Here is a 26,635-nt window from a genome sequence, read left to right as displayed (position 1 = left end):
AAAATTAGCACAACAAATAATTGAGCTATACAATAGTATGATTCAAAAACACTTTAAGGCACTTTCATGCAGCTGGTCAGGTTGAGAAATGCAAACCAGATAGAACCTAAAAGCAATCTTGTTTAAATTGTTTGTTTGTTTATATTTTCAGCAGGGCTCAGTCTGATTGCATAAAAACAAGGTGGGCTAGTTTAGGCTACTTCACATTAAACATAAAACATTTAGTTTGAGTCCCATTTGTTTAATTTTTGGAAATCAAATAAAAACGTTTTGGGAACATTATCCCATATAGATATTTTTTTTGGTTACAAAAAACTAACCTCAGAATGTTGTAAGGAGTTTTTATTAATTAATTTATTTATTTGTATTATTATTATTATTTTATTTATTTATTTACTTATTTTGACAACTTGGGACTTGTGGAGCTGTTCATCAATGGATTTTCTCTTCAGTGTTTGGACTTTCAGCCCTGAAAATTAAACCACACTGAACTGAACTAAAGTGAACTCTGAAAACTGGACTGACATAATTTCAAAATGTAAATTTCCTAGAACTTCTATGTTCATCTGCTTTAACAATCTACAATGTAAAAGTGGTATAAAAACATTTTGGGATAATACTCTTAGCTTAGAGTGAACACTAATTTAACATATGTTTCCTTTATATTTATAAAAAACTTTTTTAAGTTTTCATGTGTTTTGTGTTAAATACCAAAGAAGATAGTTTGAAGAAAGCTGGAAACCTGTAACCATTGACTTGTACTTGTTTTTCTAAATATGGAAGTCAATGGTTACAGGTATAAAATATATTCTTTAGTGTTCAACAAAAATGTTTTCAAACCACTTGAGGGCGAGTAAATATTGCAAACATTTTAATTTATAGGTGAACTATCCCTTGAAATTATTTATGCCACCACTGGCATAGCATTAAACAGTGTAAATATGCTATTTAGATGCTCTGTGCCATTTATGAGACGTAAATTTGTATGTTAATTTTTGAACTGCAAAGATAGCACATATGAATGTCTGAAGTAGCATTACAGAGTGTTGTTTATGCTGTTTAGAAGGGTTATGCATTTACAAAACAATTAGATATGTGCTGTGGTGGGTCAGAACAGAATATTATTTTATACTGAATTCTTGACACTGATTTTTCAGTAGGCACAGAGCAACCACAACTCGGCTGTATAAGGATGCCTTATGATTTGGCAGGCAGAGGCACAGATGAATGGTTTTGTGCCAACTCACCCAGGGTCAGTCATGTAGAAGCCTTGGCTTAAGCTCTCCTTTTACCTTTTAATACCATTTAGTAACACATTTTTAAAGGTATTTTACACAGCAAAGGTCACTGCGATGTGAATTGAACTAGGTAAATATAGACTATATAAAATTTAATGTATATATTATCTATACATAATAATACTAATAATGTAGGTAATAACTAAACAATTATTTACTAATAATTAAAAACAAAATCAATTGTTTCTAACAAATTTATTTTTAAAAGCCAGATAAAAAAAGTTGGACTAAACGTGTTGTATTGTGGGAATTGTAGTTTTTAGACTCTTATCGCATGGAAATGTTCGCACTCTAAAACTACATTTACCAGCAACTACAATCCACAACAAACATGGCGTCGCCGGAGCGGTATCAGGAACGCGAATCACTGAAAAAGGATATCAGCCAAGATGATGGGGGCAAAAAAGCAGCTCCGATATCTTTCGGTTTTAGTAAAACACTGATCAAGGTCAAATCCGGGAAAGCGGAGGAGCGAGATTATTTAGTTGAAGTCGAAGGAAAAGAGCTAAAAGGGTGAGCTGAAAGCTAATGTTAGCTAGATTAGCAAATAGCCTAATTGAAAGCTGTATTAGGCTGGCTATTTATATCTAGATGTGTGTGTCATGCGTTTCAACTTCTGTACGTCTCTGTTGCTTTAACAGAACCAAACCGGTGGAGAAACCAAAGGAGTTGATCATCCCATTGATCCACAAGAACCGCTGGTACCGACAGGATGCTGAGCGAGGGGACAAAACCAGCGAAGAGAAGACCGAAGACCCGTCACAGGGGAAGCAGGACACGGTCGAGTCTCAAGCTGTCAAAGAACTCATCGAAGGTGTGTTTCTTTACTTCTTTCTTTCTCTTATCGGTTTGAGTGTTTAAAATTTACATCAGGCGCCCACCTAGATGCCATTTTTGGGGACTGAGTTGGTTTTATATTTTCACATTTGTAAACAGTGTAAATATTTGGACATTCCTAAATAATATAGTTTTAGAAAAGTATTGTTTGCAAATTGTAAATAGGGAAATCGTATAAGCAGCCCGGATTATCACAGTACAACATTCTTTACAGTAAATAAAAGTGCTAACGTTGTTTTGAAATCATACTTCCATGTGATTTTAGACCGAATATTTAAAGTATCGTGGTTAACAATACAGGGAGCAAGTTGCCACTGAATCAATGTGTGAATATAAAACCAACATTATATATCTACCACAGTGTTAATTAACAGAATATACACCATTCGTTAAAATTAAAATGTTTACACTCGTTTTATAAACGTCTAGACTTTACAAAACATCAATGTAATCATCCCAAAGCAGGAGGAAACTGCTTTATGTGCATCCAGTGTGAAAATTGGGTGTCTAATACACTCTTCACAAGGACATAGAAGTCACATAAATATAAATAAGCATGTCAGTTAAAATCATAAGGGTTTAAACTAATGAAAATTCTGTAATCATTTACTCCTTGTTTTTTTTAAACTGTTATAAGCTTTGTTCTTTTGTTGAACACAAGCCAATATATTTTGAAGAAAGCTGAGTTTTGAATGTAATTCTCCTACTATGAAAGTAAATAGTTTCTGGTTTTCAGCTTTCTTCAAAATATAATCTTTTTCGTTCAATAGAACAACAATACAGTAAGCCTCTGCATTAATGGTAGCTTGTGGTTCTTGCTATTCAATTTTAGTGTAGTTAGTCTGTATGAGGTTTATACAAGGCTTATATGTTGTTTAAGTAATCCAGTGGGATTTAAACCTCAACCTTGTTAAGTCTGTCTACTCGTGAGATGCAGACTTTGGTGTTGTCTACTGTTTCTCTCTATTTCCTTCAGATGAGATGTTAAACCATGGTCCTGAATCTCAGTGGTTAATTCAAATCCCATGGCATTTTCATAAAGGGTAGGGGTGTACCTCTGGTGTCCTAACCAAATTTCCTCCATCAAGCCTTACCCACCATCACAGCCTTTTAATAACCCTCCTCTACTGAGTTGGCTCCATCACTGTATCTCCTCTCCACATGTAGCTGGTATGTGATGAGCACACTGGTGCTGTTGTCATGTGATTGCTCTCGCTTAATTCAGATGGGTGCAGCATACTGGGGTGGTGTGGAGTGAACCCCTAAGATGATTTCCTTTTTTGGGGGGGTGTATAGCAATACACATTAAAGCAGTGTCTAAATAGATCAATTCAACTTGTTATTGATAAAAGATTATAGCAGAGATCTTCATTCCTGCTCCTGGAGACCCTCTGTCCTACGAAGTTTTTTTCATCCTGCTTCAGTACACCTGCATGTGTATTATCATTTAATCTTGAAAAGCCTCATTAGCTGCTTCAGGTGTGTTTGATTCAAGCGGCAACCTCCCGCTTTCCCTCGGGAAGCCAATACGGAAGTAACTGAAACTGCAATTCATCAAAATTCCGCTAGTCCTGGCTCCATAATAGAGCAAATTGCAATTGAGCCCACTGTTAGAATGGCCAACTTTACAGCAGAAAAAAAGGTGTTTACAGCCTGGTACAAAGAACGATTTTGGTTCATATAGCTATTATTACCCTTCATGACAACTGTGAGGGGGGTGAATTATTTTATAACTCTTCCATTTTCTTTATTTTAGGTTATATTAAGTTTGCATAATTAAGGGCGTGGCCACTTGAGTGACAGCTAGGTCTCGCTGGTCGCCGTCACTTTACCTCAGCTGAATCCGACAGATTAGCCACTGATCTCGGCATATTCTTCGTATTTTTGTTTCTTACAATTATCAGATGATATGGGATGCTGAGTGCACTTAATTGTGCTCTCAAACCATTCATGTGGCCTCGTTTCCCAAGTGAGTAAAGTTATATACTTGTATACCATCTCTATAAATGTATTTGTTTTATTTAAGATCATTTATCATTAATATTTTTCTTTAGACCCGTATAACACTCCAGAATCTGACAGATTGATTAGCTGTAGGCTCTAGAACAGTCATCTAAAGCATTGTCATACAGTGTTGACAACCCTTACCATTAAAGTTACCTTAAATAATACTGTGAAGTTTTTTGAAATTAGCATTTTTTTAGCTGAAATTTGACAATCTTATCTGAAACATGAAGACAGGGCAGGACATAGACTCTGTTTCTCAATTCCAAGAACGATACGTTTTCTTGTGAAGACTAGTCTTGCCATGTCACCTCGGAAGAACAAACTCGGGAGACTGCGAGAAAAGAGAACGCGTCCTGTGAGAAATGAGATGCTGCGTTCTTCCTCATGGTCACATGACCTTTAGGCATTTTAAAGGAAAATTATTTAAACATTACAGCATTCATACAATGATTTATTGTTTTTTTTTCTTTTTCAATATATGTATAACTTGCACAAAAACTTACAAATATACTGTGCACGATACAAAAATAAAAGCAAAATAACCACCCTTATTGTAATTATGCCTCTGTTAGGATTTTCATGTTAATGTTCACTTTCACCGTCTCATTTAGGGAAACACCTGAGATAAAAAAAAGTGATATCTTTAAACTTTAATAATAAGTCTATATAAAAAGCTGCACTTCCCACCTCCTTTAACCCACCACAATGACTTCTGGGACTTCTTGAGTGAGTTTTGCGCTCAAGTCTGCATCGATGCGTCCTCGATACCATAAACACATCTGGGAAGTTTTATTGCAGTCTTGAGTTTTGGAACTGATCTTTGGCGGTTGATGATAACGTTACACGAGAACACAAGGACGCAAGATCGCTGAAGAACACATTTTGAGAAACACCCAGAGTAGCTCCTCCCTTTTATTAAAAACGTTCAATAGCCTTTGGTTTTTGTCACAGCTCTGCTAGTGAGAGTAGTTGAGATTAAGCGCATTAAATGAAAATCAGATGAGAAGAAGGGCCAGGACATGTCTGATGCTAGGATGCATATGATTGGTCAGAAAATTCCATGCGCAACTTAAGTATTAGGTAACAGCGCAAAAAAATTGTTGATTCATTTAGGCGGAAGGGACAAACTGCAAGCTGGAAACTTACTTGGATATATCTTTTTTAAATGTGAATTTTGTCACTGTTTTGGAGCATGCTAGCTTATAGATATCCTTAAGACTAAAATACTGATAGTAACATCTAAAAAAAATTTTTAATTTCACAGGATCTTTTACATATTGAATGCAAAAGAAGGCACAGACAAAAGTAATATGATTATTATTTTAATAAGAATCCTCTTGAAGAGGAAAATTATTTTTAGGGGAAAATATCACCCCTTAATAATAATAATAATAATAATAATAATAATAATAATAATAATAATAATAATAAAACTTGTTTCTGACCCTGTTGCAAAATTATTTAAGTCACTTTTTAAAAATAATGCTGAATAGAGCTGAACAATATATTGTTTCAGCATTTATATCGCAATGTGAACTTTGCAATAGTCACATCGCAACTATACACAATGTTAAGTCTGGATTATAATTTCTCATTTTGCAAGTGTTTTTTGAGGCCTGAGACTGTGTGAGATTTTTTAAAGCATTCAGACTTAGAAATTGTTTTTAACTTTGACAAATTAATAACAGTAAAATCTACTGAATTGTTTATAAAATAATAAATGTTAATACAATTTTTACATTTGATTATTCAATTACTGTTTACCTGAATACAGTTCAACTCCTCTGAAAACAATAAAACACAGTTTATTTAATTAATTTGTATCTTTTTCTTTATTTGATTTATCTGTGCTTGTAAATTTTTAGGGTTTTTTATATTTTATGCATATGCACTCCCCTACAGAATCATCCCAATCCATCTAAAATGTAACATTTCCTCATAGTTATTCAACACATCTAGTGAAATTTTATTCATATCGCTGCATATATCGCAGGATACAAACAATATCACAATATTAGATTTTTCCAATATCATGCAGCCCTAATGCTGAAATTTATCGAGTTTTAAAAAAGGCTAATGGGATAAATTCTTCCATGTTTGTAAAGTTTTGAGGCCACTGTTATTTCATTATAATCCTGACATACAGTGCATCATCAATAAATCTTATAATAACCAATTTGCAGGGGTTGTATATTGGCTTAGTGGTTTTAGATCAGTAAGATAAAGGTTTTAAGTGACGTCTGTTCTCTTAAGTCTGTTAGATTTGTATATGAAAGCATCTGCTAAATGAAGAATGGTGTATTAATGTTCTTCTTTTTAAATATCATCTATTACAGAGTCTCAGAAGTACCAGGACAGATGGAAGAATGGACCGCAGTCGGATCCGAACTTTGCTATTCCTCTTCTCATGCAGAACCAGGTCCCTGATGGCTTGGAGGATGGAGATAAAGTCAATGTGGATCTGCGACCAGAGTCGGTAGGTTTTTCTGCATGTTAGACGCAATGCATTTAGCCTTGGAAAGTAGTCTGTCCTCCATGTCGCTTCTCAGCATGGAATTTTTGTGTTACATATTATTAAATTATTTAACATTTGAAGTTTTTTTGCTAATACTTCTCCTGAGTGCATTTCCTGCTGAGAGTTGCACATGTAGTTTTTTCTTTTATAGGACATATTTTTAGTGTTGCATTTATCAAAAAATATGGATAATGGAAAAATCTTGTAAAACTGCATCCATTTTTCTTAAGACTGTAGATCCAGTGTGGGAATAAATGACTCTATGCAAGGTTATAGCTATGACATTAGTGTGTCAGTCACAATCATACAGATTTAATCCTCTGTGAGAAATTTGCTACACTAATGACCCAAAATGACTGGAAGTATTCAGTATTTGGGATTGTTTTATTAAAAACGAGGCTAATGCTGTTTTTCAACGCATTTGACTGTTGATTTATAGTCAGAAGTTCTTTTTTTATTACGAACTTTTTAATAAAACTAATATATTCTGGCTATATAATGTGATTTAAACATTAAAAAAAATTCTTTGTGTTTTTGCGACATATTTAACCGATCTATTATCTTTTAGAAGGCTCTGATTATTTGATCTAAATACATTAAAATAATTATTTATATTTTAAAAACTTTAAAACAGTCATTTTTAACTTAATTACAGTTTGTTGTACTTTAAAATAATTTATTAATGCAACGACTGAGCTGGATTTTTAGCATACAATAGTCTACTGTGTTACTTGATTTAAATGTTTAGAAATCATTTTTAATATGCTTATTTGGTTCTCAAGATTTCTAGTTATCGGCGTTGAAAATATTATATTATTTTAAAAATAAATAAAATATTATTTTTGTGGAAACTTTTTATTTTATTTTTTACATTTACATTTTAACAGGTTTATGTTTTGATATTTGGTTGTAGCAATATTTCCCCAAACACTGAAGGGCAAACATGGATGTTTGTTGATGTAGTCACAGAGAAATAAAGGCATTCCTCTTGTAATGCTTGATTGCCTGAGAAATTTTTTTTTTTTCTAAATAGAGCTTATTAATCTTAAATAGTCCTTAATCTTTAAGATTTACAGCTATCCATGTTTAGTTAAAAATTTAGTTTTATCATTTATTCCTTAATATATGTATTAAAGTGATATGTCAATATGAGCAATTTCAGTCTTATGAATGTGACATTTGCAGTAAAATCTCAAAACATAAGTTCACAGAGAAAAGAATGTTAACGTTGTATTGAAAGATCTGTTTATATTTTCCAAAATAACTAGTCACGGAGTTTTGTGAGCAGAAATATATCAATCTGTAAACATTTTTTTCTATTTTAAATGAGGAAAATAAACATGCATTATAGATGTGACAAAAAAGTGTGAGTTTACAGTAGACAACATGCTTTGTAGAAATTCAGTGAATTAAACTGCACGACCAATAGAAACAATGCTAATCAAAAGGAGAAGCATTGGCTCACTATAGAACAAACATTATTGATTTTATTTTATTTGACATCTTTTCCATTTATGAAGAAAAAACTCTGCTGTGGATGTGACGTCTTATCCGTTATGGACGTGACAAATGTGACATTAGCACTTGTGTGATTTTGGTAATTCAAATATTACTGTTTGAAAACATTAACAGAGACATTTTTGAATATTTGTAAGTACTGTAAAATACTTGCTTGCACAAAAAAATGCAGAAACTATTTTGCTATTTTGGCCAAAGCTTATTTTTTTCCTAGCAATTTTGACATTTGCCTGGAATTGCTCATATAAAAGAAAACACTTTTGTAAATTTAATTTAAAACTATCACTAAAATAAAACGTCTTGTAAATGAAATGTATATTATTTTCAAAATATAATTAGGCTTATTGAACTATAATTCAACATTTTTCTTAAAATGCAACAATGTAATGTAAAGATTATCGAGCTCAATAACAGTCCAGTGTTAGTATGCTAGCTGTTTTACAAGAGCAGTGTCTATTATTGGTACTGCAGCACTTTGCGCTGGCTTGTGTGTCTGTGATTGATTCTATATACAGATGCGGTTCTCTTTCAGGTTCAAATGAATTGCAAATCTGCCCGACACCGGTGCATTCGGTCATGCTGAGGCTTGCTAATGCAATTAGATGTAGAGTCGTGAAGTATATTTAATTAAAACTCATTAGTGTTCTGTCAGTGTATATTCTGCCCGAGCTGTTGTCCGGTAATGATGCCAAATGTGGTGTCAGCACAGGGCAGTTCAAGGTCACTGCACATGCACTGCTCTTGTTACATTGAGACTGTGTGTGTGTGTGTTGGATAAGGGTGTGTCCTAATGAAATGAGTGATGAAGAACTCTCCTGCTGCATCCAAACAGCTTACTCTGCATAAACTCTCTCTCTTTCTCTCTCTTCCTCACACCTTCAGTGTCATTTTCTCCTGCAGTGCAAGTCCATCACTTGTAGCTTGTTGTGAGAGTGCCAGCTATACAGCTTGATTGGGTTTTAACTATGGATGGCTATTTCCATAAATCCCTCTAATCAATTGTTGTTTAAATGAAGGATCAATTAATCTATATATTGTTAACCTTAATAATGCAAGATGTTTCTACTTCAGAGGCACTTTGTCACCCGTCAGGATGTGCAAATCACACTTTAGGATTAGTTCACACCAAAAATTACAAATCTGTTATTAATTACTTTAAACCTTCGAAGATCTTCATTTATTTTAAGAACACAAATGAGGATATTTTAGATGAAATGCGAGAGCTTTCTCATCCTCCATAGACAGCAACGGTCCTGACCAAAAACATTGTCAAAACATTCCATGCGACTTCAGTGGTTTAGTTGTAATCATGCAACACTTCAAGAACACTTGTGTGTGCCAAAAAAAGAAGAAAAAAACGACTTTGCCGGTGTTTTCTGCATCAGGTCAGGGTTCTTGTTTAGTATGGTCAATATGTCTCTTTCATGCTGACTCTAATGGCAATATGTTGTATTACCGGTAGCAAAAGCACACCCTGAAGATTTCATAGACGAATCATTTTTGGGATGCTCAATGTACAAATCATCCTTTTATTTATTTGTTTTTAATTTGAATTGATTTTTTTATTAAAAAAAAAAATCAGAATTCTGATTTCTACTAGTTTATCCAGCCTTGTTCAGCTTTATGTACATCACATATAAAACATTTCACTATTCGCATATTATGAGTTCAGAGCTGAATGCATACATTCATTTTGGTGATACCCCAATCCAGACATTTGCACACAAACCATCTAGATGTGTGTATGTGTATACAGTGATCCCTTGTTGTTCATGGGAGTTACGTTCTCAAAATAACCCACAGTAGGTGAAATCCGCAAAGTAGTCAGTTTTATTTTTTACAATTGTTATAGATGTTTTAAGGATGTAAAACCCCTTACTACACACTTTATATGCTTTTCTAAAACAGGCATTAACATTTTCACACTTTTCTTATTTGTTAAAACTCTTAGGTTCAAACTTTTGTTGAAAAATAAGTCCAGTATTATTGAATGAAACTAAAGATCAAAACCTGTTGTCATGCGCAAAACATTAATCGCTGTTAGCCAAAGGTTCATGAAGCTTTTTAGCTTTTGTGGAGACAATGTTGGCATCCAGTGTAATGTTCTTTTTCCTGCAGTTACTTATCCACAAAGCTAAAGTAGACTACATCTTAAGGCGGTCGCACACCTGATGCACCCCGCATATGACAGTTGGAAGTAACACACACTGGACGCATACATTCACATGTTATTTCAAATGCCATTATTCAGATGACGCTCTGTGGCAAGGGAGAAATATGAATAGTGTCCTGAGTCGTAGCTGGGCACTGCAGACAGCCGCCCAACTGGTGGTGCTGGTGTGCGTATTCTGTTATAAATTGTTTACAATTTTACAATTACTATGTTTACAATTCTAAACTGCATGGCACTGGGTGGCGCATCCAGTGTTCAACCCCCTTAATGATGGTCTTTATAACCCCCTTTATGATGGACAGTTATATCCCTTTTTGCATCCTTGTTGGAACTCACACTGCTAGCAATCGAATATTTCTGATAATTTGGCAAGCTGAATACATTCTGTACTGTAGATGAGACACAGAGGAGATTGATTGACAATGGTCTACAACCAATCAGGATGCAGAAAACAATGCGCTGTAAAAAAAAAAAAAAAAAAAAAAGCATGTCAAATTGCAAAAAAAAAAAAAAAAAAACATAAAACTGCGAGGACGCGAAAGGGGAACTGCATTATAGTGAGGGACCACTATATATATATATATATATATATATATATATATATATATATATATATATATATATATATATATATATATATATATATATATATATATATATATATATATATATATATATATATATATATATATATATATATATATATATATATAATTTTTTTTTTTTTTTTTATATATATAGTTTTATTGTTTATTTAATTTCCCACTTATGCTTGCTTCATTTTTCCCACACATCTGCTGTACATAAGCTGCATGTACTTAACTTTAAATTAAAGAAACACTCCACTTTTTTTGAACAGTTGACTTGAAACATTTTGAATACATTCAGCTGATTTCTTGTTCTGGTGGGGTGACTTTAAGCTTAACTACAATAATGAATTGAATCAGATTTGACCATTAGCATGTAGTTCAAAAACATTTGCTAAAAAATTTGAAAAATTCAAAAGAGTTTTTGATAAGTTTCAAGGCACCTTTTGAAAGCAGCTCATCCTCATACGCTTTAGTACCATTCCGCCATTCAGTTACCATTCATACCATTCATACCATTCAGTTTCTTATTACACCACAATGAGAGTATAGTTCCTATCAATATGGGCCTTAAAAATGCATTTTTTAATCAATTTCTGACATTTTTATTACACTATGTAAACCACAGGAGTCTCAAACTTTAAATAGGAAAATTTATCAAATCAAATTTTTTTTTTAATGAAATTCTAATTGTTAAATAGGATTCAATCCATTAAGCTAAGCTAAGCTAAAGGTGACTCTCCCAGAAAAAAAATCATCTAAATGGATTAAAAATAGTCCAAGGCAACTGTTTAAAGGGGACCTCTTATGCCCATTAAGTCTTTAGAGAGTGTATGCGAAGTTTCAGCTCAAAATACCTCACAAATGCTTTTTTAAGCTCTCTGAAATTGCCCCTTTTAGACTTTGATCCAAATTGTGCCATATTGGTCACTGTTGCTTTAAATTCAAATGATTTTTTGGGTACAAAGGAGGTACAAATGCCTCTGTCTTACCATAGCGGCAGATTCAAAACACTAATGGTGAACAGCTGCTTCTCACTCAGGGCTGTTAATGCTTATGAGGGAGAGATCGTCACTAATGAGCAGGACTTTCTCCCTCCAATGACATGTACAAACAGAGAAGATCAATCAAAGTGTTTCTACAGACTGTTTTTGTGAAGTGTGATTATAAAAAAATATAATTAATAATTATTTACTGTTAGAGGCTGCCTATATTTACACACCATTACCACACAACTGTGTTTAAACCCCTTCTAAAAGTGATTTTTGCATAATAGGTCCCTTTTAACTTTAGGACACTTGAGCCTTTTTCATAAAAAAAAAAGGTTGAGTGTTCCTTTAATGACATTCTTTCATAATTGACATTTAATAAGGTGTATTGATTAAAATGACCGTCTCAATTAATTGTTTTCTTCCCTAACTATAAAGCTGCTTGACCATTATGAGTAAATCTTAAACTGCGTGTCGAAGCTGTTGTTTATTCTGCTGGATATAAAGGAGTTGCTATATTTCATCTAATTATCGGCTTCTCTGTAGGATGAGTGTGTGTGTGTGTGTGTGTTTCTAATTGGTGTTTTGTTGTGTGGTTTTGTTTCTGGTTTGTGTGTAAGTCTGTGTATGGAGGCTTGTGTTTGATTTCTCAGTGGAGATGTTGGAGATGTGTGGTGAATATAGAGCTGATGTCTGTTCTCATTCAGTCCACAGAGGCCGACTATGAGCGTGTGCCTGTGGAGGCTTATGGATTGGCCATGCTGAAGGGAATGGGCTGGAAGCAAGAAGAAGGAATCGGACGCACATTTAAACAGTAAGGGCCAGAGGAGATATGGAAATATGAGCTGCTTCATTTGACATTTTAGTTTGCTTTTTATATGCATTTATTTTATTGAATGACCCCGAGAGTATTCAGATGTTCTCAAAGCCTGTGTTAAAAAATCCAATAGCTAGTCATACCCATCATGATAGTTATTATATTATATTATATTAGATTAGATTAGATTAGATTAGATTAGATTAATAATTATTATATTATAATATAATATACATTTAAAATTTTCGTTTGACTTTTCTTTTAACTTGTATAACTTTATAACGTATAACTTCTCTGACCTCTGTTTGCCAGCTTTAGTCACAATATTCTAAACCACGCTCCTCTTACCATTGACCGTTTTGGTTCATTTGGACGTACATTAACATGCTGAAATAAAAAGTCTCAGCAACTTCCAATTCACACAGACTTAAAAGCCATTTTACAACGACATTTCATTTGTATTTTTTGTCCTTTGAAAGTGAGTTTTATTTATGCTGTTATATAATCATTGTGTGAACTGTGGCATAAATAAAATAAAGTGGCAAAGCGCTCCTAGTGGTTAGTGCGCTGACATATGGTGCAGTAGCACGTCAGGGCGTCCCAAGTTCGAATCCCGGCTTGAGGACATTTCCCTACCCTGCCCCTCTCTCTCTCCAACTTCGATTCCTGTCTCAATACTGTCATATCTAATTAAGGCAAAAAGACCAAAAATTAATCTTAAGAATAAAATTTACGCTAATATTACCTATCGCATACATTTCTGTGGCTATGTCAAAAATTATGTATCATAATGGGCCAAATAATAAACACAGTGGTAGTTTATGAAATGTTTGTTGCATTAAATAATATTTACTTAAACATTATTAAAATCAGAAGTTGTAATTATTAATATTGATTAGTTTATTATTATTAGTGACTTTTATTATTAGTGATCTTTATTTTTATTTTATATTAAGTTAATCAAAATATGTACATTTTTGGCAATTAACTGAATTAGGATAAGATTTGTACAGTTATTTATTTAATGTACAGTTAATGTTTATTACAAATACCTACTTATTTTAGTTTCATGGTTTTTAATTTAGTCAATTATAATATTTTATTGCCACTATTTTATTAAATTAGTTTTTATTTAGTCATGTTTATGTACACCTGTAATTATGATTATTATGATTATTATGATTATTATTATTATTCATTTTATTCGGCAATAATTTTTTTAAGTGATAAATACTTGTATTGTTAAAAAGGGTTCAATTTTGAATAATTGCTGTTAATAAATTCCATCAATAAATACATTTAATAAATATATAATAAATATAATAATAAATATTTCATTCAAAACAATTTACTTTTACAAAATTTACTTAATTCCATCAAAAAAAAATTATATATATATATATATATATATATATATATATATATATATATATATATATATATATATATATATATATATATATATATATATATATATATATATATATATATCATAAAGAGAATTTTCTTTTATTGAATTCCATCAATAAATAAGAATAATAGTTTTGAAAAATTTATGTTTATCTACACCTGTGGTTATTATTATTATTATTATTATTATTATTATTATTATTTATTTATTATTATATATTTTTGATAAGTTTCAAGGCACCCTTTGAAAGCAGCCCATCCTCATACGCTTTAATACCACTCTGCCTGGTGCAGCTGTGGTACAGCAGCAGAGTTTCTTATTACACCACAATGAGAGTGTAGTTCCTATCAATATTGGCCTTAAAAATTGCATTTTTTTTATCACTTATCCAGTATATGTTTTACACAGCGGATGCCCTTCCAGCTGCAACCCAGTACTAGGAAACACCCAAACACACTCATTTTCTCACATACACTACGGCCAGTTTAGTTTATTCAATCCACCTGTACCCCATGTCTTTAGACTGTGGAGGAAACTCAGGCGAACAGGGGGAGAAAATGCAAATTCCACACAGAAATGTCAACTCACCCAGCCAGGACTCGAACCAGTGACGTTCTTGCTGTGAGGCAACAGTGCTAACCACTGAGCCACAGTGTCGCCTATTGTTTTTTCTATGATAATAATTATTATTCTTATTTAAAAACATAAATTTTTATCTATACTCTGTCATTATAATTATTATTATTATTATTATTATTATTTTAAATAGTAATAAAATAATATAACAGTATGTCCATCATTATAAATCATCAGACTGACCATATGTTCCTCCCTCAGATGTCTGTTCTGTTTTTATCAGATTTCATCTTCATCCTCTTCAGTGTCTTTACAGTTTTCTCACTGTTTTGAATGTTATGTGTTTTCTAACGCACGTGATGTTTGGCTCTCTGCTAGTCTTTTTTTTTTTCACTCATGTGTCTCCCTGTGTTGGGATTACTGTCCCGGCTTCGAGACATTAATGACTCGAGATTATGATTTGATGTCAAATGCAATGAAGAATTATTTCAGACCGGCGGAGGGAATCTTTGGCACAGACTGGCCACACACTTTTTAATCTTTTGTGCTTACGAGCCCATCTGTCCACCCGTATGAACACGGAGAAACACACAGGATGCTCTTTATGAGAGGCCGAGGCTCATGTGTATGTGTGAAGTAGACTGTGATCGCTTGTGGTTTTTTTATTTTAAATATTTTGACTTAATCAATAATGTTTTGTTTCTTGAAGAAAGTAATAACCTTTGTTTCAACAAAGATGCTGGGAATGAATTAAAAATGACAGTACACACATTTATATGGTTTAATTGTAAACCATTTTATTTTAAAGTTGTTATTTTGTATAATATTATTGCAACGTTAACTAATGCAAAGTTTTTATATACTTTAATCAAGAGTGATTTTTCTGTGTTGCAAAACTGGGAAGCTTAATTTTTATCATTACTCCATTTTTCAATCACATGGTCTAATAGAAGTCCTTGTAATATGTTTTTTTATTATCAAATTTGGAAATTGTTAATGTTATTATGCTACATAATTTTTTTTAACGACATGATGCTTTTTCATGATTCTTTCATGAATAAAATGTTTATTTAAAAAAATCCTTTTTTTAACTGTTCACCAAAAGTTTGTGGTCATTTTTTTTTTGAAAGAAAATAATACTTTTATTCAGGCAAGGATTTAAAAACAGTGATAATTGCTTGTTTAAAAAAAGTTTATTTTGAATAAATGTTGTCAATATATTACATCATGAAAATTTTTATTATTTATTTATTTTTATTTATTGATTTACTTTTGCTTACTTGACAATTCTGTCATAACCATTTTTTAAAGAAATATATAATAAATAATATATAAGAATATTTCATCAAAAAACTTACTTTTACTAAATTCAATAAATAAAAATTAAATAAAAATTATTGAATTAAATATTTAATTAGAAATATTCAATTCAAAATAATTAACTTTTACTAAACTCACAAATTTTTATCAATGAATAAAAATAAATAAATTAAATAAATGTATAAGAAATAATAAATGTAAAAAAAAAAAATTGTTCCAAAAAATAAAAAAAGTTTACTTCATTCTACAGTATTTCATTAATTCTGTTTATTTCATCATATGTATATGGGTTTGTTTTGTTCAGTAATTAATTCAAGTTCTACCTAAATCCACAATATATAATTTTTACAATTCATATTAGTTTGCAATCCATGTCAGCTTATGATCTTCTTATTAATATGGTAGAGTTTCCATGGAAAGTTTCCAAACATGTTAATACGTCTTTACAACCCTAATGAAAATATTAAAATGGTTTCTGAAAGATCATGCAAAACACTAAAGACTGGAGTAATGTCTGCAGAAAATTAAGCTTTGCCATCAAGACAAAAATAGATTACATATGGTGAGTTCAGATGCAAGCACCTCTAAGGGCCAGCTGACATTTTCCCCTCAAATGAGCATTTTTCCCAGCCTCCTATGTGTAGATCGAGTAATTTCACTTTTATGCCAAGTAATTTATTATTTTCATTGCCTTTTAATGAGAAATAACTGAATATAAACAGCAGGTGAGAAAAAGGCTCATATTAGAAGAACATTTCAAATGCCATATTGATGTTTTTGTATTTGAACTCGCCATATTGAACTACAATACAGTAGAAAACAATTATTTCAGATAAATTCATTGCTTTTTTTTTTTTACTATATTGTTAACTGTGTTTTTAATCAACTTATTTTCAAAAATGAATGTGACTTTTGTGTGTTTTCCTGTTAGAGATGTGAAGCCCATAGAGCATCAGTTGAGGCCTAAAGGGTTGGGTTTGGGTGCTGATCGATCTGCCATTAAAGACCTGGAGCCCGGAGTCCCCAAGAGACCACCTAAACCTGGAGATGAGAAGGGTAAAGAGGAGGAGACTCTGGTTCTGGGGCCTGGAGGATGTGTGCAGGTCCTGGCAGGAGCACATAAAGACCTGTACGGAAAGGTGAGCGCACTTTACTTTCGTCCAGATACACTTTTGTGACAGTAAAGGTGAAGGACACACACACACACACAAAACGAAAAGATGCTGTATTACATAAGATGGAGACCTTAAAGGCATATACGGTTGAAGTCAGAATTATTATTCCCCATTTGAATTTTTTTTTCTTTTTTTGTTTTTTTATATTTCCCAAATGATGTTTAACAGAGCAAAGAAATTTTCACAGTAAGTCTGATAATATTTTTTCTTCTGGGGAAAGTCTTGTTTTATTTCGGCTAGAATAAAAGCAGTTTTTAATTTTTTAAAAGCTGTTTTAAGGACAGAATTATTAGTCCCTTTAACCTATGTTTTAATATTATATTATTTACTGTCATCATGGCAAAGATAAAATAAATCAGTTAATAGAAATGAGTTATTACAACTATCATGTTTAGAAATGTGTTGGAAAAAATCTTCTCTCCATTAAACAGAAATTGGGGGAAAAAATCAACAAGGGGGCTAATAATTCTGACTTCAACTGTATAAGGCATATAAAGGAAAATATCTGAGTTATCTGAAAAAGTATCATATTATTTATCTACCAAAATTCCTCTTATAATAAAAGAAATGGGTAACACGTTATTTAAGCAATTTAGAACACTTACTACTGGCTTATTCCATGGCTATTATTATGATATTAATATTTATTAGCACTTATAAAGTAGGATCTTATTTTGCATCCCTAATCTTACTCAGTACTTAAACCCAACTACTATCTTGTTAGCTATTAATAAGCAGTTAATTAGTAGTTTATTGAGCTAAAAATCTTAACGAATGGTTTGTTAATAACTTGATTTGTACATTAAAATAAAACGTGACCAAAAAATAAATACAAATCTGGATCTTGAGATTGTCAACTTTGGTTGCTGACTACAACTTTGGTTGTAAAACACATGTTTTAAGAAATTAGAATCTTATCAGCTTTAGAATTGGAATTAAATCAGATTAGTTTTTATGTCATTCTTTTTTATTGTTATAAATGAAATTATAATTATTACATGTGGGTCTAAGATAAATGGTCGTTTAAAGTATAACAATAGAAATGTAGTGCAAATATGCATGCAATTTGTTTATTTTATTTTTTAGTCCCTAAAACACGTCTCCTTTGTTATTCGATGCTTAGGAAAAAATCAAATGACCATTATACATTTCACTATGATTTAAAGAAGACACCTATTAAAGTGTCAGTTACATTTACAAATATAACAATAGCTTATCTAAAAAAATCTTTTCAGAAACATTTAAAACAATTATTATTTGACATATTAAGACTTTTATTTAAGCAACACTCTCTTTAAGCAATATATATTTATATCTTTAGCCCATATCCTTTAGACTAAAATGGTTTGCTCATTTGTCAGCAAAATGTTTTTAATCATTAATATTGGAATAAAACTGTGTATAATAATTATATATTTTATGTAATCTTTTTATGTAAAAAAATAACAATTATAGATCCAAATTATATGACAACAATTAAGTGTCACGTTAAACAAGTTAATAAGCTAAGATTATGAGATTATATTAAGTCATAATGTTTCTACAATAAGTCTGAATATTACAAAAAATGAGGCTAAAACGTTATGAGAATTTAATGGTCAAAATTTCTTATTGCTTAACCTTAAAACAATTACTTTTTTGCAATTGACTTTTGTTATCATAATATTTCAATGTTTATCTTTATCAACATTAATCTTGTTGTCTTAGTTTTTTTATGTGACACTAAAATGTCATCACAAAATAAGTATCTTGTTCATTTTTAATAAAAAAAATCTAAGCTACACAAAGTTATTTGAAAATTATTTTGTTTTTAAAATGTTTTTTTTATGTAAATAAAATAACTGTGGTCTATTTTATTTGACACAAACCCCAAAATGGGACATCTTGTCCTTTTCGCTAATCTGTTTGTTTGTTTGTTTGTTTGTTTGTTTGTTTGTTTGTTTTTTATTAGTATTATTTGAAAATTATTAGTATTATTTTAAAACTGTTAAAAATATTGTAATTTTGGCCTTGGAAAAATATTGAATAATAATAAAAATAAAAATAATTGAATAATTTTTATAAATATTTTGGCCCATTTTTACCCTTCTTATCCTTTGACAGATAGAGGGAGTGGATCCAGATAACGGCAGAGTTGTAGTCAAACTCGCCATTGGCGGCAAGACGGTGACCATCATTCAGCACTCCATCAAACTAGTCACACGCAAAGAATACGACAAATACAGCAAAGACCTCAGTAAGTCTACTTAAATCTTCATCTGATCTGTGTGTACAACTTGAAACACTGTCAGGTCACTATAAATCAGTGGACTCAGTATTTCTAGTCTTGACTTTCCAGCTATTGCATTTACAAACCAGTCATGAGTTTTCTGTTAAATATCCTTATTTTGATTATAATGGGAAATTACGTTATTCGTTTGTTACAATTTCTCTGGAGTTTTGAAATGAGCTCTGATGATGAATTGTGCTCAGTTTTGAGATTGACTGAAAACAGTTGAGAAGACAGACTGAAAGCGGATTTACTGTGAAAAGGGAAATTTGAACTTGTGGGAAAACAAGCTGTCTGGGTTCAACTGTTTAAAGCTAAAACATCATCAGCAACTCTTTATTTTTCTGTAAGCAGAAGCCGTGTGGTCTGGAGTGACATCATCACAGACTTGTTTATTGTGCTAGTTGTATAGTTCTATGTATAGAATTTAGCTTTTAGTTTTACATTCACGGTTTCCACGGGTCATGGAATATTAAAAGATGGAGTTTTGTATTTTTTTGTACAAGTCTTAGAGTTTAATATGTTTGAATTAGATGTTAATATTGCAATGGAAACCAAACTGTTAAACACATTTTTGTGGAATGTCCTATTTTTAATGTTATCACACAATGATTTTTATCTGCAGAGACTTTAAATGAAATATTTTAAAATTTGAATCCTTTCAAAATTTGACAATTTTTATTAAAACTAAATCTTAAACAATTTTAGATTTTTATTATATAATTTATTATGTTTTTTATCTTATATACGGTGTACATTTTGGGACATCCTCAGAGCTCAGTAATACTATGACAAGGCGTCATGCCTCAGACTAAAATAACTTCTGTCACAGGACAAAACTGCATTGTTCCTCAGACTGTGTGACAATGTTTGATTACCTCGATTTGAATAACTTAACGTGAATAAAACTGAAACAAGGCTATAAACAGCAGCGCATTAAACGCACGTCTTTAATCTACCATACAACACTGAGTAGATAGGCACTACAATTTAAAACGCAGACAGCGTGACCTCAGTTTTTCATCGGAGTCTTTTCTGATGTCTTTTTGTCTGATACCTTTTCATCTGACTCCGTTTCACCTGATGTCTTTTTGTCTGATAGCTTTTTATTGAGTCCGTTTTGTCTGAGTCAGTTTCGACCGATGCCTCATTGTACGAGATCTGACAGTTTTTCCTGAGACCGGAAGCCTTTCAATCTGAGGAATGAGGTTGTTTTGTCCTGTGACTGACACCTTGTCCTAAAATGTACACTGTATTACTTTCTATATTATTTATTGATGTTGATAACTTTTTATTGTTCAAATCTTTTTTATAACTATAGAAAAGTATCATTGATCTGTAAACTTGATCTGTAGTTTTTGCCATGGTACAGCCAGAAGAGCTGATATGGCATTATTAGAATACAATCTCCATTAGAATTAGAATTCTAACATTTTTCTATAACAAGTGTACAATTTTATTTATTTTCTATCATAAGTCTGTACACTTCTTAGTTATTTCATATTGCTTAGTAAACCTTAAAATAAAGCTTTTTGCAATTGATTTTTGTTATCATAATATTTACATTTTATACACTTATCTTTATCAACTTCAATCATGTAGTCTTAGTTTTTTTACGTGACACTAAAATTTCATCATAGAATAAGTATCTTTTTATTTTTTATATAAGACACACACACACACACACACACACACACACACACATATGTGTGTGTGTGTGTGTGTGTGTGTGTGTATATATAAATTTATATTTTAATATTATAATACATTTATATCATATATAATATATATGAAAAAACACTGAAAGTTATTTGAGAATTACACTTTATTTGGATTTTAAATTGTTTACATGTAAATAAAATAACTGGTCTATTTTATTTGATACAAACACCAAAATGCACTTTTCTTGCATGGTGTTCTCTTATTTCTCTTTTTTTGCTCAGAGAGGTGAAAAAAAGAATATACAATGCAAGTGAAAGGGGATGTATGAAAATACCGTGACAAAATTATACTTACAAACTGTTCGATTTTAAATGATTTTCAAATTCTAATTACATTTTTCATATACAGTCATACACAGAACAATATGTAGTGAAACGCTTATTTTAGCTTATTTTAAATCATTTACATTATTTTAAAGTCAGTCTATTTAGAACAGTGCACAGGTTTTTATAATTTATTATGTTTTGTATTATTTTTGTGTGTGTGTGTGTGTGTGTGTGTGTGTGTTGTGAAATATATGTTTTCTGTAACTCTGTCCTATGCTACCTGACTTGACTAGGACTCCCTGGTAGAAGAGATTTTGTATCTCAGTAGAACTTTCCTGGTTAAATAAGTAAATAAAAATACTGATTACTGATAAACCCCAGGAGAGTTTTACAATGTTGATTTAAAAGCTTTGCAAAAAAAGAAAGTTTGACATTTCTACAAAACCTGGCCTTATTCACTTCTATTATATCAGGGTGTCCGAGGTGTCTTAAAAAGTATTAAAAGTTGATAAATCAATGTAGAGAAATTTTAAGCCCTAAAAAAGTATTAAAGTCTTAAATGCTATTTTGCAAGGTATTACATTTTATATAATTTGATTATCCGATGTCTGGCTGTATGCTAAATTTTGCCTGAATTAAATCTGCGAATATCAGGATGCTGTGTGGTTTATGAAATCAATAAAATCCTACTAGATTTGACACCATGCTGCTTTGTTTACCGCGCCGATCTGCTGAATTAGCTAGATTTAATAGATTTTTATTTAGTATATGAATAATGTTTGAGTTTTTAATTAATTTCTTACATTGAAATGTAGTAAATATACTGTAAGTTAAAATCTTGCCAGTGTTTCTGGTTGAAAAGTGGTTATAAGGTCTTAAAATGTATGGAAAGAGTCCTTAAAAAGGTCTTAAAAGGTATTGAATTTCACTCTCTGATTCCTGTATATACTCTGTATATGTGCCTCGACGTATTATAAAACATATTATATTATTTTTGTTCTGTCTTCTAGGTCGTCTTAGTAAAGCACACAAGGACAAAGGAAAGAGAAAAGAGCGGGAACAGAAGAGGGAACAAGAGCAGAAGTCAAACGGCAAAGATGAGAGAGGAAAGACAGATAGAAGTCGAGAGAAAGACAGAGACCAGAAGAAAAGAAAACACAGAGAATCAAGCACAGAACGGTAACACAGACACTGGAGAACGTATCAGATGTGTATTTGAATAAATCTGTGTTTAACTGCACAAATTGTGACTGTTCCTCGCAGAGAGAAGCCTCCGCCAGCTAAGGAGTCTCGCTCTTCTCCACCGGCTCCATCATGGCTCCAGCGGGACCTCCGTGTGCGCTTCATTGATAAAGCTTTCAAAGGAGGAAAATACTACAACTCTAAGGTACTTCACTGCTGTAGTAAGCCTGCTTTGTTCATTCATTCATTCATTTTCTTGTCTGCTTAGTCCCTTTATTAATCAGGGGTCGCCACAGCGGAATGAACTGCCAACTTATCCAGCACATGTTTCAGGCAGCGGATGCCTTTCCAGCCGCAACTGCTTTGTTCAATGAAGTTTATTATTAACTAGTATTTAAGGTTATGAGATGGAAGTTGTTGCTTTTGTAACCTGAGCACCACATTTTTCTGGGGCATTCCCTCCGGACGCACCTTCTTGTATGATTAATTTGCGTATTTAGGAGTAATTAGATGATTAAACATTTTGAGATTACTCGCTTTATTTGCATGCAAAATTTACTTCACAACAGACGCAAAATTGCTCCACTTTCATTGCAAAATGGTTGACGTGGATTATGACTAGAGGGTAGCTGTGCTTTATGTGCTATGGAAGTCTGAAAAACAGTATGGACTCCTTCTGCACAATGTCTGGGTCCATCAGATGCTTTAGAGGTGCACAAAGTTCGGTGAGTTTCACCATCTCCTCAAGGAGCTGCACCTTGATGCCACTACTAGAGCAAGAAGCTCCTGAATGAATGACTGCCACTACTAGAGCAAGCTCCTGACTGAATGACGGTCGCTTCTAGAGAAAGCTCCTGCCTAGATGACAGTCGCTACTAGAGCAAGCTGCTGACTGAATGATGGCTGCCACTAGAACAAGCTCCTGACTGGATGATTATAATAATAATAATAATAATAATAATAATAATAATAATAATAAATATTAAAGTAATTTCTGAAGGATCATGTAATCCTGAAGACTGGAGTAATGAAGCTGAAAATTCATCTTTACAATCACTGGAATAAATTATTAAATTAAAATATGAACTACTTTTGAATTGTTATTTTATAGTGCAATAACATTTGTACTAAATACTAAGATGTTTGAATTTTGTATGTGTTCAGATGAGAGTGGAGGACGTCTTGACCCCTCACACCTGCGTTTGCCGTACAGAAGAGGGCAGACTGCTGGACGGTACTGCATTTATCAATATGACTGTCATAACAGACATTTATTCAAGGATATTCAGCCTAATATCTGCATCTTTATATAATCTCTTTCAGATATTAGACAGAAAATGCTGGAGACGATTGTACCCAAGAACGACTCTGACTATATAATGGTGGTTCTGGGAGAACACAGAGGACAGGTAAATGGATTCATTTGCTTGTGTAGTTACAGCTTGCCTGTTTTAAACCCTGCTGGGCTACTTGGGGTAATGAGCGTCATAGACATCAAACTGTTATATGGGTCAAAGATAAAAAGTTATTTAAGGATCAAAACTATACAAGTGTATTCAGATTTGAAAGATTGATGTTTCATTATATATTTTACAAACAGTTAAAGTCAGAATAATAAGCCCTCCTGATTTATTTGCCCCCCTGTATTTTTTCCACAAGATTTTAACACATATTAAACATAATAGTTTTAAAAACTAATTTCTAATTACTGATTTCTTTTATCTTTGCCCTAATGATAATACATGATATTTGACTATATATTTTTCAAAACGCTTCTATACAGCTTAAAGTGACATTTAAATGCTTAACTAGGTTAATTAGGTCAATTGGGCAAGTTTAATTAAGATCATGTGTAAAGTCGAATCGAGATCGCGATCTTTTTTTGATTGATCGTGCAGGCCTAGTTTATATCACTCCAATATGGCTGCATGCACAATACAATAAACACAAATGCCAAAACAGCTGGCAAATGTTGATTTTGCATGATAGGTGCCTTTCAAAATAGTGCATTTAAAAAATACTGAAATTTTTATTGATTAAAAAAACTGATTAAAAATGATTAAAAAACTTAATATTTATAATAAAATAGTTTTGACGTATTAAAAGACATCCTGAAATGCTAATTTATTACCATTTTTATTTACTGTATTACCCATTTATCAGCATATTTTCATTTATTTTAAAATATAACTGATTTAGCATGATCATATTTATTTTATGAATTTTACTAAATACAGATTGGTAAATAGTTAGTTTTTTGTATATGAAGGTTACACTAAATGACAAAACATTATTTCATTTTATTTTCACAAACAATATTTGAAATATTGATAATTTAGAAACTTTACCTGCCTTTAATACTCTTTAAAATATAATAGGTTATATTTATCATTTTTTCACCACAAAATAAGAAGCCTTATTATTTTTTTTTAAATGATTAAGAGATACTATAATACATACTATAAATGCTAAAAACAAACCCACATATACAACATTTGGCCATGTAGGGCAGCCTGACATTTACACACATTTACTCAACGAACGAGGCAATCCCACAACGCACCGCAACAATCTGAGATCGTAAATAAACAACATTTCATTCACTGCTAAAAATAGATCCACCTAATTAAAACCAAAGCATTGGATCATTAGCTTAGCATCTAGCATGCCTTTAAAAAGTAGCTGCCCAACCTGCTGAAAAAATCCAGCTTAAACCAGCCTAGGCTAGTTGGCTGGTTTTAGAGGGGTTTTGGCCATTTCCAGGCTGGTTTCCAGCCATTTACAGCCTGGTCTTAGCTGGTCAGGCTAAAAAAATGACCAGCCTGGTTTAAGCTGGACATAGCTGGTTTTGGCTGGGCTCCCAGCCTGGCTAGGTGGTCAAGCTGGTTTTAGCTGGTCATTTTCCAGCCTGACCAGCTAAGACCAGGCTGGAAATGGTTGGAAACCAGCCTGGAAATGGCCAAAACCCTCTAAACCAGGCTGGTCAACCAGCTAAAATCAGCCAACTAGCCTAGGCTGGTTTAAGCTGGATTTTTCAGTAGGGCATGTAGACAACAGAAAAATCTAGTACAGAAGTTTTTTTTTACCTTTCATTATTTATTTCATTTAACATTCATTTATTTGTAATCAAGTAAGTCTTTATTTTTTTTATTTAAATCTTCAATCGAATCTGTTTCAGTTTTTGCTGTCGAATTCTAATGTCTGTTGTCATGCAGGTGGGGTCGCATCCTGAAAGCGGGACAGAGAGAAGTGTCGAGCGATGGTTCAGCTGGATCGATACGAGGAACGGGTTTCACTCTCGACTACGCACCATCTGTCATTATGTGGGCGGGACGGATCACTGAGCACCCAATTGGATGATGCGACACCATTTCAATCAAGTACCAATAGGCCTGCTTTTCCTGTCATCACGAAAGACCAACACATCAGATTTTTAATCCAACCTAGACTTAATTTATCCTGTCAGTTGGTGTTGTACTTTTAAATGCCAGTTCAGACTCAAATGTGGAGTCAGGATTGGTCTTAAAGCAACATAAATGTCCTGTTAGCTTAAGAGTGTGTTATGTTGCTATAGAAACGTGCCATGTTTCTGTCTGTATAAATGAACGTTTAGGGTCATCTTCACATCAGTGTCTATTGCAGATCTGGGAAGAAAATGATATCAAATTTGATCCCTTGTAAATGTGGAAAAGACTTCACTGCCAGTTCATGTGGAATCCAAAACTTGCTTGTGCCGTTTTTTTTAGTCCATAAAGACCTCAGTTTGTTGTTTACGTACACACGCACCTACAAATGTCTATCATGTCATCGTTTTATAATATAAAATGTTCAAATTCCATCAATTTGCCTTCGCTTCTTTACTTACCCCTTTAAAATGTTACTAGATCATGTTTGGATTTGTTATTTTAAGGCCTCTACATGTCAAAATGAAACAAGGTTATCAGGTTATACTTTTTTTCTGCATATTTTATTA

The 26,635-nt window shown here is 32.3% G+C and overlaps 1 protein-coding gene across 1 annotated transcript; it reads left to right on the top strand.

Moving 5' to 3' along the window:
• The first annotated feature begins 1,620 nt into the window (after window positions 1-1,620).
• Window positions 1,621-26,024, top strand: gpkow (G patch domain and KOW motifs). The gene is made up of 11 exons (XM_056463132.1): window positions 1,621-1,811; window positions 1,940-2,112; window positions 6,479-6,618; window positions 12,632-12,738; window positions 16,980-17,187; window positions 19,327-19,459; window positions 22,491-22,659; window positions 22,744-22,867; window positions 23,827-23,896; window positions 23,986-24,073; window positions 25,881-26,024. Exons 1-11 carry the CDS (start codon window positions 1,630-1,632, stop codon window positions 26,020-26,022), a joined length of 1,536 nt encoding a protein of 511 aa, XP_056319107.1. The 5' UTR covers window positions 1,621-1,629; the 3' UTR covers window positions 26,023-26,024.
• The last annotated feature ends 611 nt before the right edge of the window (window positions 26,025-26,635 follow it).

Source organism: Danio aesculapii, chromosome 8 (genome assembly GCF_903798145.1).
Source record: "Danio aesculapii chromosome 8, fDanAes4.1, whole genome shotgun sequence".
Classification (NCBI taxonomy): domain Eukaryota; kingdom Metazoa; phylum Chordata; class Actinopteri; order Cypriniformes; family Danionidae; genus Danio; species Danio aesculapii.
The sequence above is the reverse complement of the archived record's forward strand: the minus strand, read 5'-3'. Positions and strand labels throughout refer to the sequence as shown.

What these genes read in the sequence shown, in the direction of transcription:
- gpkow (XM_056463132.1), top strand. Translation starts at nt 1,630, where the DNA reads ATGGCGTCGCCGGAGCGGTATCAGGAACGCGAATCACTGAAAAAGGAT. An exon ending in TGGATCTGCGACCAGAGTCG is followed by an intron (nt 6,619 to 12,631) that starts GTAGGTTTTTCT and finishes GTTCTCATTCAG; the next exon opens with TCCACAGAGGCCGACTATGA. An exon ending in ATCGGACGCACATTTAAACA is followed by an intron (nt 12,739 to 16,979) that starts GTAAGGGCCAGA and finishes TTTTCCTGTTAG; the next exon opens with AGATGTGAAGCCCATAGAGC.